At 36.4% G+C, this 11,229-nt stretch overlaps 1 protein-coding gene across 1 annotated transcript in view; it reads right to left on the bottom strand.

The window, feature by feature from the left end:
* Nucleotides 1-59: 59 nt before the first annotated feature.
* The window catches only part of TRIP12 (thyroid hormone receptor interactor 12), a gene marked incomplete at its 3' end in the record, with an annotated part of 68,351 nt that continues 57,181 nt past the window's right edge, over nucleotides 60-11,229 (bottom strand). Inside the window, exons 22-36 of the mRNA XM_010021242.1 lie at nucleotides 10,555-10,655; nucleotides 10,256-10,430; nucleotides 9,712-9,853; nucleotides 8,719-8,910; nucleotides 7,534-7,685; nucleotides 6,007-6,179; nucleotides 5,405-5,478; nucleotides 5,097-5,296; nucleotides 4,090-4,217; nucleotides 3,658-3,809; nucleotides 3,065-3,207; nucleotides 2,340-2,496; nucleotides 1,053-1,151; nucleotides 396-510; nucleotides 60-214 (exon numbers count right to left, since the gene is read on the bottom strand). Coding sequence (XP_010019544.1) covers nucleotides 60-214; nucleotides 396-510; nucleotides 1,053-1,151; nucleotides 2,340-2,496; nucleotides 3,065-3,207; nucleotides 3,658-3,809; nucleotides 4,090-4,217; nucleotides 5,097-5,296; nucleotides 5,405-5,478; nucleotides 6,007-6,179; nucleotides 7,534-7,685; nucleotides 8,719-8,910; nucleotides 9,712-9,853; nucleotides 10,256-10,430; nucleotides 10,555-10,655 — 2,158 coding nt within the window. The remainder of the gene's footprint in view (nucleotides 215-395; nucleotides 511-1,052; nucleotides 1,152-2,339; nucleotides 2,497-3,064; nucleotides 3,208-3,657; nucleotides 3,810-4,089; nucleotides 4,218-5,096; nucleotides 5,297-5,404; nucleotides 5,479-6,006; nucleotides 6,180-7,533; nucleotides 7,686-8,718; nucleotides 8,911-9,711; nucleotides 9,854-10,255; nucleotides 10,431-10,554; nucleotides 10,656-11,229) is intronic.

The raw sequence follows: 11,229 nt of genomic DNA, 5'->3' as shown, positions 1-11,229 counted from the left end.
CCTCACACCTAGCATTTTCGTTTAACCCTTCAGAAACACATTTTCCATTTTATTCTCACCAGTCTAAAATCCATGATTGCCTTGGCCATTAGTTTCCCCAGAAAGCGGAACTTCATTTTAACTTTTGCAATGTGAGCTGGCTTGGCTGTTCTACCAAAAGGAAGCGCAAAAAGGCCTTGAAGGTTATGGATGTACTTGGTACCTTCCTGGCTTCCTGTTGAGGAAGAAATGAAAAAAGTTCAATATATACACAAAGATAATTAAACACTGTCGTGAGGCATATTACCTGACCACAAATTGAGATGCTTTTTCAAAGCCATTCACATAATTAAAGTCAACTTAGAATCGGTTCAATATTAGATCAACATTGATTGTTCAGGGAGTAAAACATTTACCTTTTGGATTGGCTAAAGTGACTTCTTCTCCCCTCCAAAGGCCTAAGTCTGCTCTCTGTAGTTCCTGAGATACAAGTGCATAGAACTCTAGTGTGGGGCCTAGACCTGTGCCAACCTTCAGGGGGAGGGAGGATGGATGTGGGGAAGAGAAGAGGGAACGAGATAAATAAAGAGTCCATTAGGTCAATTTGAATTACCAAAATCTTTACTTAGTCTGAGAAATATAGTACACTATAGGTTATTAAGAAGACTGCACTGCAAAAAGCACCTACAGAACCTAACTATGCCAACACTTACAATATTACTGAGACAGCCTGGAAAGACCACATAAGAGAGGGAATAATAGTGGAATAAGTAGTATTAACCACCTAATGATCATATTATAGAGGAAATGCACATGGCTGTTTGCTTAGAGGTAGGAAAAAAATGTGTTCTGCAGAATAAGACCCATTGTGAAATTTAGATGAGAAAGAGCTTCTCCTAGCAACTAAAAGTCACAACCAAGTGAATTAGGGATAATTAATAGATAAAATTTTGTGGCACCAGCAATTTGAAGGACCAAGTGTCTGACCAAGTCATTCTAGGACAGTTGCAGCATTTTTGTATTAAAACTTCAGCAAAAAAGGAGTTAAATAAGACTGCATTGATGTTACTTACTTCATTCTCATACTGGATTTCCAACATGGCTCTTGAACTGCCTAGATCCTGCATCACAGATTCTGCCTGTTTCAACAGCTCATCTCTGTTCACAGTGCGCTACACATTAGAGAAGTTTTAAGTAGTGAAATTATGTCTGTAAGTCTCAGCTCCCAAGGCAGTTACAACAGGAAAAAAAAATCAGTTATGCAAGTTTCTCCACCCCATGCTAACAGTTCCACAGTTAAACAAATTGTAAACTTATATTTTGATAAAATAATTCTTGCTTCTACACAAAAATCTTGTTTGAATTAAAATGTTCAATATAAAAAACCCCGATGCTTTATATTTGTATAACTAATAGGTATTATTCTTGCCAACAACCTGGCAGTAGGACTGTAACACGTAACACATACCACGTAGAGAATTGTAATCACATGATTTTTCATAGCGTAAACTAATATACGGAGAAGAAAAAGCAGATTAAAGAATCCAAACTTCAGCAACCTAAAGGAATAATCTTATACCTTGCCCTTGCAGATTCTCTAGTAGGGAAAATGGCAGGTTTCAAAAAACCAAAACAAACACCCCCCAAAAAAACCCCCGACCAAATCAACACGCACACACGCAAAAAACTCACAACAGCACTGGGATTCCTACAGGTTGGAGGTTATATTCTAGTTGAATTAAGATTCTCATGTCTCCTATCTCCCACCCACCCCCCCCAGCCAAAATATTCAAGACCAGACAGCAGATTTTAGTTTAAGACAACATCTCTCCAGATTCAAGGCAGACACCCAAGACTCCCTCAGTTTAAAACAGTCACAGCTTAGTTTTATTATGTTGTGACATGAAGTTTAATACTCTTCCGGAGCACAAGGACAATGTTTTTGTTTATTCAGGTAACACTTAAGGGTCTAAATCCTATTGCTTGAATTCTTCTGAAACTCTAAAAGCAAAACAGATTTACAAGATAATACATGGAAATGTTACTAATGTAACTTAAAACTTAGAAGTTCATTCACTGAGTACAGTTTCAGAAATTATGTAAAGACTCAAATTTAAAATTAAGCAGACTGTGAGAAAGCAGTGTAGCATATTCTTTAGCCCCTTCTGCCACCTTGTGGCAGACACCTAGAAGACAATGTGCTTTCTACTCCGGGGTTTTTAAATGAAGAAGAACCTCCCCTTTATCAGTATACTACCAAAACCTGAAGTTTCACACGAGCCTTCCTCACAGCGATATTCTTAAAGACAAAACAAAAATAAACTGATAATTCATTCAGTTTTTAAACAAGATATACCTACTTTTTTCCTGTCCAGTCGCGGTGCCACTCTGCTATCCTGAGAATCTGACTGATTGATTTCTGGATTAGTATCCAGTAGTCTTTGCATGGCTCGATCACGATCAAAAGCAGTTACATAAAACAGCATTTGACGGGTATCAAATGGAAAGAAAAATGGGCTGTAAAAGGCATTGGATTAGTTAGCTAGGTTCCAACTGGCATCTGTGACCACAGTTTAGTTTAAAACACAACAGAAATGCAGTATGACTGAAATGAATGCTTTATTAAACACAGTGGTGAAAGCAGCCTCCCAAGGAAGCCTTTCAGAACACATTTTAGTTACAATGCTTACAAGCAAAGAGTCTAGAGACAAAATTCAATATAAGGAGGAACCACAAAAAATTCCAGACAAAAATGCCATTAAGAAATTTTAAGGGGAGAAAAAAAAACCCTGAGTAATCAAGTACTATAATTTCAATAAGAAAACGTCAAATTTCTCAGGAACTCCTGCAAGAAGTGCACCAAACTTTGCAGCTAGTCTATCCCTTCATATTTTCTTTAAACTATGCAATATAGGTGTAAACGTTCATCCAAGTGTTACTATGTAACTTAGCAAGACTTCTGTGACTACATTTTATTCTCCCCTAGCACTTTCAAAAGCCTTAGGGCATATGATGCACCTGGGCTGCCTAGTCAGGAGGCTTACTGAACTTAAATTAGAAATACTATACAGTAAGTCATTCATACCATGTTTTTCCAAGTTCTGTCAGCCAAGTTGGTATGTTTCCTGTCATAATTACCAAGGGGTCCTGAAGCTGCCTGTTCGCTTTCGCTGTCAGTTTACTGTTGATAAACTCTGAGGTTGGAATTATCTCCTTGCAAATTGCATTCTGTGTTAAACAAAAACAATGTACTTCTAGTTAAACAAATGCTGGAAGAAATAGCAAGCCTTTGTTAAGAGAGGTTTTTAATGCTTTTAGATTTCTTATCATCACATCACTTTGGCCACAGAGTCAAAGCCTTCACAGAAAGACTGAGTAGATTTTTACTACTAATTTTACTACTAATTTTCTTTTCTGGAATAATGTTGCTCTTTGAACTCAAGGAAGGAAAAAGCATGGAAAATTTGTTTAACACACTACAGAGGAAACATAATTGACTAGAAGAATTGATAGCCTTCACCTTACCAGAAGTCAGAGAAATAGGTAGGGGAAAATAACAGTACTTGTGTTATTCTGTCTTGGTGGGGGCAGTAGACAGGGGAAGAAAGCTATTTTAAGGTGTTTCAGGACAGAGATGTCTATCAATTATGAAAGTTATTTAAAAAGTGCTCTACTCACATCATACAAGTAATACCAGTATCGACTGATAGCATGTAAAACTCTCAAAAGAAGAATTACATCTAATGATGGATCTTCAAATGTTATGTTTTCAGGTGGAGCAGATATGAGGTAAACTTCGAGGGGATTTAATACCGAAGGGCATACACCATCTAGAAGGAAAAGAAGAGTATGTTGTCAAAACAAATCAACTGGAAGACTTCATAAGTTTTTCATTATTAAGAGCCTAGGTAGTCATGGCATTCACCTAACCACAACAGTTTAGAAAATTCAGTAAGTATCTTTTTAATTTTAATATACATTATATATATGCTTAATTTTCTTATACTGTGCTTGCTTTAAAAGAAACACTACGATGTCTCTAAATGCTCTTCCTCCCCATCCTTTCAGAAGCTTCACAAACCTAATGTATCAGCAGGGCAACACACTCACCATGCCACAATTCATCATGTTTTTTTGAATTTCTAGGGGAGGTTTTTGTGGGAGCAGTTTGTGCTCTTCCTCTTTTACCACCAACACAGTCCTTATTACCATCTTCATCCTCCCGCACAGGTTTGTACCTAAAAAGTAATTAAAAGTTAAAAACATGTTTGTGAAATACTTACATGGAAACAAAAGCAGTTATAAAAGTGTTAGTTCTTTGATTACCAGAATTTTACTTGAATGACAGTTAAAAGCAGAAAGACAAGAACAATGCATTTAGGTATGATCCAGCCTTTGAAGCTAGGCCCTCAGAAGCAAAGTATGTCATAGGGGAGAAAAAATGGGGACCCTCCGGCTCCATGAACTGGAAGAGAAGCAGAAGGTATAGACAAAAAAAACAAACAAACAAACAAAACCAAAAAAACAAACCTTGGTTTGTTCTTGGTTTTGCTTTTCAATAACACATTTAAATATTAGCAAGAAAAAGACACTGCTGGAATGTCAAAATGTTTGGCCCAGTCATAGGTCAATACTGCTCCTTCCAAAATATGGCCAGAGAATGCATATACCTGCACAGCAATCAACTACAAAAAACAGTATGAAGTTTACCACTATTTGTAGACTGCACACAATGTTTCCATGGTTGTAGTTAGTTACCTAACACTAAAAACAATTTGCCTCCATCTAGCAGGTGCTATTTAAAACTCACCATTTCTTGTTCACCAGCTTCACTCATGAGCTAGAAAAATCATCAGTATCTAGAAATGAATTCTTACTAAGACTCAAGTATCTCAAGCACATGAGGAAACTCAAAGCTACAGTTTGGTGGTTTTGTTGGGGTTTGGGTTTTGTTTGGTTTTTTTTAGGGGGTTTTTTTTGGTTAAGTTTTTGTTTGTTTGTTTTCTTGATGGGGGCTGGGGGTGGAGACAGCTATATTCCGATTTCTTTTTTGGTATACACATCTAGGGAACTGGAGAAGTTGAGAAGCTGTCCCCTGATTTCTCTAGCCAACTTACCAAATAGTATGTGTTTTTGTCCAAATCCCAGCTCTTCCTAATGGGTTGCTTTCATCATCTGTAGACTCTCTCTCCTCCTCAGCTTGCAAACTGTACTGCCTAACTGCTTGATACACAGTCATATTGTATGGCAGCAAGTGATCTCCAATGTAAAATTGCAGTCTATGTCTCACATTCCCTGAATTTAAGAATTGAGCAGCCTGAACAAAAAAAAGCCACACAAGTTAGGAAACTCATTGCTAGCTTTTCTTTAAGCCTCTCCTCCTCACACTGTTCCCTCCCCTTAACACCCACAGCAAAAAGCTTACCAAAGATTCATCTATTTCTTCATCTGATCCATCATCATCACTATCTTCATCATCTTCTCTTACTCTTCCATAGCCTGAAGCAAGAGAGGAGAAAGACATCCTCATGTGTTTTCACTCAAAATGTAGCAACACTTCTATACTCTGAATTTTATAAATTCCACTGTTTAATACAGTTCCAAAATACATCAGTTAAAAAAACAAAGTTCAGATGTGTCAGTACAAATTTCACTATCAACATCTGGCATCAAAAATGCCAAGTTGCAGCCAATCTGACAGATCCAGATAATACTTCCATTAGTATTTACACTGAATTGTTTACAACAGGAAAAAGTTTGGATCAAGAAAGGGAAGATTCTAGTCTCCCCACCTGCGAGCAAGATACATTTACAGGCATCTCCCATGTGTCTTCAGTACAATCCTCACAGGGTTTTGGTGGGTTTTTTTGTTTTGTTTGGTTGGTTTGTTTTTTGGGGTTGGTTTTTTTTTTTTTTAAACAGACTCTACACTACTGACAGTAATGACTTTCCCAAGGAGCAAAACACATGTGACTGTAAGGGAAAAAAAAAAACAAAACAAAAAACTGTATGTATAAATATACATACCTCTAACTACAAGGTATCTTTCAATGGCTTGGACCAAAGCCAGGGGATCAATCTTCACAGGTCCACCTTTCCACTGTTTCACGTTAGCACAGTCTGGATGTCTTTGCAGTTGGCATTTTAATTGGTGTGTATTAAAGAATTTTAAAGCTTGGGATCCTCTGTTAAGAGAAAAACTCAAAATAATTTGTGAAAAAAGTTGCTACACAAAGAATCTAATGAAAATGTATTAAAATAGGCTTATACGTGCATTTGCAAATTCACTTGTTCAGAGTATGATTACTTCTCAGTCTTTTTAAGACTTGGATAAACAGATTAGAAATTTTATTCTAATAAGACCACCAGAACCCAAGTTGGAAAACACCTGATTTCCAATAGAAACTACATGGATTAAGAGAAAATTTAGTCTGAGATCCGAATACAGTATGGCCTTATACTGACCATCTTTGAGGTCTGATGAGATTTACAGCTGTGACTACCTGCAGTGCAGTAAGGATCAGAATGAGAGGTGGAAAATACACGTACCTATTTATATGCTTTTTTTTTTTTATAAAGACAATGCAAAAGCTCCTCATTTTTCTTGCAAAGTATAGTTTATACATATGTTCCATCTCACCAGTCAATACTCAAGATAGCCATTTTTATACACAAACCTCTTGGGCTGCTTCTATTTCCAGGTGCTAGTGAAAGACTACAAAATCTTAACGCCTCAAAATCCTCATTGACATAATCCACAGTAAAACTAGCAAACAATTTTGGCATTTCAAACTTGAAAAAATAGTTTGCAAAAAATCTTTTTCAGTGCTCCTTCCCTCCTAATTTCTACGTACTCACAAGAACGTCTACAGTCAAATTCAGCTGTTAGCCAGCACCATGAAATACTTCCAAAACTTACTAATACATACTGAATGAAAAAATAGTGTTGATTTATTAAAGAGAAGTACAGAAAACAGATTGTAGAAATAGGTCTTCAGTCACACAGATTTGTTACTTGAAATGCAAGTAACATATTGGATTCCAAATTTAATCTATCTTAAGACACAGGGCAGGTTTACAGTTGAACTATGTTGACAGCCAACAGTTACCACTCAATCCATTATCACCCTAGAGAACAGAACGTACCTGAATAACAAAATCTAGCATTGTAATACAAACTCTTAGTAGTTCAATTACATCCATAATAAAAGAAAAAAAAAAAATCAAGTGCATTTATTGCAAAGATGCTATTTCTTTCCAGTGTTTGTTACATGGGCATGAAGACAACATTTGAATTTTTAACACTTAACTTTAGAGATTGCGTTTAAAATTATACATCTACCCTCAGTCGAAGCAAGAGAAATTTCAAGATGGTAAGCAAACATTCAGTTAAATATTCAATATTCCACTGAATGAGAAAAATGTGAACTGTGTAACTGCTTTTGTCTTTAATAGGTCAGAAGTTTCCATTACCTCTTGGAACATTCAGTGTTGAAGCAAGTTTTTGCAAACAAAAGCTTCCACCAAAATTGTTACCTGAGCATTAATCCTTACCTGCTCCCTGTTCCATTTCCACTAGGGAAGTCATGCACTTTGACAGGAAACTGTTCCATCTGACTGAGGCAATTGTTCATTTTATGGACTAATGCCAACAAAGGTGCATTTTCTAATGGCTCTAATCTTCCAAGGGGTTCTTCTCCAGGAAGCTGAAATATATTCCAGTCTTTTAGTTATGTGCTTGAATTAACCTATCTTTAACAATTCATACCACAAGTCATTTAAAAAAAAAAAAAAAAAAAAAAAAAAAAAAAAAAAAAAAAATTAACAGCAACTGAAAAAAAAAAAAAAAAAAAAAAAAAAAGAAAAGAAAAAAATTAAGAATCACTGCTCTCAGTTGAAGTAGCAGCAGTATTATCAAGATGATCAGATGACAAATTTATGTCATAACAAATGACCTGTTTCAAAGAATGCACTTTTCTCTCCTGGTTCCTACTGACTAGCCCTAGAGATTTTAAGCATTTACCTTTAACCATGAGCAATAAGCTTCATAGAAGCTATAGTTATTTACTTCCCTCTCTTCAATTTTAAGTTTCTTCCTTTAAAAACAGGACAATCTGGTTTCTTGCAGTATTTAGAACTAAGGGAGCAAGTGGGAAGATTACTATCTAAACTCCTTCTATATCAACTTCTTACCATGCAGGAACAACTTCCAAGTTGTTCAAGACTCAGATAATTGGCCATTTGGAATTTATTTCCACTGCTGTGTGGAATCGCCTGTATTTTAAACTTCACCAGGGGAAGTTCAGGTTAGATATAAGGGAGAAATTCTTACTATGACAGTGAGGCACTGGAATGGGTTGCCCAAAGAAGTGGTAAATGCTCCACCCCTGGCAGTGTTCAAGGCCAAGTTGGACAGAGCCTTGGGCAACATGGTCTGGGTTGAGGCGTCCCTGCCCATGGCAAGGAGGTTGGAACTAGATGATCTTAAGGTCCTTTCCAACCCAAACCATTCTATGATTCTAATTACAGGGTATTCTAAAGAGTTTACGACCTATAAAGACATAGGACTATGTGAACATTGTAGAGTTGCACAGGTTCAGCATAAAAACAAAAAAACCCCATTCATTCCATACTCCATCTTTAAGTCAAGGTTATTGACAATCCTCTCAGATGGGCAGGCAAGTACAATGTGAGAGAAAGACAACTAAGAATGACAAAATAATAATCAAGAAAACTTACTGGAGAAGAAAAAAATACATGAAGAAATCTTTTCAATCTGATATCCCTGCTTACAGCATCTTTCTCACATTTAGATGTCAAATAAAGCAGCAGTTGTTTAACAAACCCACTATGCTGGATTTCAAATGAGGAGACGTCAGACTCCGAGACAATGCTACGGATTTCTACAAGGCACTCTGTTCCACCATCCACCTGGAAAGCATGAAGATAGTATTTTATTACCCAGGTATTAAGAGCTATTTTTCCTTCTACTGCATGGAACAGCTTTAAAAGGAGGGATAAAAAGGGAAAGTCTGGAGTGTATAGTAACTCAGTACAAGCAATGACAAGACAAATAATCAAGGATAAGCAACTTCTCTATTCAAAAGGAGATGCTACAGGCAACATCCTCATTTTCCCCATTTTAAGAGAAATGCAAGGTCCCATTTCTGCCTCATGCAGCATGAATATGAGCTACAAACAGAAGAGTTATTTTTTAAAATTAAAAAAAAAAAAAACCAAACAAATTAACAAACAAACAAAAAAAATAACAACCCAGAAAACATACAACTCATATTTTCCCTCTTGTCCTCCCCTGCCCTCAAAGTTCTTACTACAAACTCGTTCTTTAAGTATAAAGTAAATCCCTAACATTTAAAATGCTAAGTGACACACTGCTAGGAATCAAGAATACCCTTGTTAATACTAATCATTTATCACAAGTTCTCTCTCTCAGTTATTATGAGTGACCTGTGTCAGAGCTTACATACTAACTAAAAAAAAAAAAAAAAAAAAAAAAAAAAAAAAATGGAGTGGGGGGGGGGGGGAGAAACCACCCCATACACCCTGTAGCAAGTTAAGTAGCACTGTAGCATCATTTAGGATAACAAAAAAAATAAACCTATGCTTAAAATATTGGACATACTGTCCATACTAGCATTCCTCTAGTTTCTTTCTAATAGTTCTACTGCTTGCATTCCCAACCCCATTCCAAGCAAGTTTGCCATTTCTAACCTGGAGGTTGAGTTGTTCAGTTGCAGTGCAAAGTCTCTGTAATACATTTAGTGCAGGATTACTTCCATCCATGTTTTCAGAACTAAAATAACGTTCTACAAATTTATGGGCTTGCTCCTTAATCCAGCCCTTAATTTTTTCTCTGTAAAGAAGCACAAAAAAGGCATTTGGCCACACTTAGCATTTGAATACTCTAATACTACAAGTAAACACAGCCAGAGTATCATTTTCACCATGTTTAATAGCCATCAGACAAAAGCCCTTCCCTCTTACTACAACATAGTAAAGGTCTATATTCTCTACAGATTACTACTTGCACCATTTTTTCCAGTTCTCCCATTTTTCTCCATCATGCTACTTTACACCATTAAGAGGTTATTTTCTCTATCTTAATCTCTTGATGCTTCTTCCAGTTATTTTAACAGTGGTTAAACTGAAACTTCTTTGATAGGTGTTACATTATCACGACACTTTATCGTAAGAAAGTAGCTGCATCTTAAAGTCAACACCATATTCACAAGTATTTTGATTTTTTTGTGCGTACCTGTTGTTGGAAATGGTATCCTTGGAAGCAGCCCTTGCAAGACCACTTACTCCTGCTGTTCGTGCTGGTTCAATATTATTACTGTTGGACTGTGTGCTTAATCTTCCCCATGTTTTAGGATTTAAGCTTGCCAAGAAAGAAGATTTAGGAGACTGAGTAGTTGTAGGGCTTTTAGCTGGAGGAAGTACAGACAAAATTAATAGAATCAACAAGTGTATTACAGCTACCAGTTTTGACATCTTATAAGCTTACTTTTATATTTAAAAGCAATGAAGTATCCCATTTTAAGAATTATTTACCTTGATTGTCTACTTTATCATCATCTCTTGGAGGGGAGTATTTTGGTCTCCTTGGCCCTCGTTTTGGCAGTCTTTTTCTCTTTAGAACATCACTCAGTCGTCTGTCCAAATTTAAAAAATAAAGTAGTATGTTTCCATCCACCACATTCATACGCACAACCACTCGTCAGTTTAAAATGCATCTGCCACCTATTTACTCAAGAACTAAAACAAGACTCCATCCCATAACAAGGCGGGATCTAGGGAAGAATGAGCTCTGGTAGAAGGGGCCTCATTTCTGTTTTAATTGGAAAGACAAAGTGACTATGCAGAAAGAAGAGGTTTTGCTTGCCATCACCTTTCTACTACAGGGAACCAAATACAGCAAGTGCCACTAAACAAAAGGCTGCACATTATTTTCATACTTGTATTTGTGTAACAGTATGGTTATGCATTTATTTGAATATACTTTAAAAAAAAAATATATCAATACACAAATCTCTACTGAGTAAACACCAAAAGACACTGGATATTTGACCTGTCTCCCCTGTTAAAGCCCAGAAACCACTTTTTCAACACTTTATGGAGTTTGTTTTCAGCAAGCCCTACATTTTCCAAGTTCAGGTATTTCAATTATGGTTTGAAGTGAGCTTCCTTATTATACCAATACATTAAGACAAGTATGCCACCTTTAAA

This window comes from Nestor notabilis, unplaced genomic scaffold, assembly GCF_000696875.1.
Source record: "Nestor notabilis isolate BGI_N333 unplaced genomic scaffold, ASM69687v1 scaffold659, whole genome shotgun sequence".
Lineage (NCBI taxonomy): Eukaryota > Metazoa > Chordata > Aves > Psittaciformes > Psittacidae > Nestor > Nestor notabilis.
This window is presented reverse-complemented; position numbering and strand designations above follow the sequence as displayed.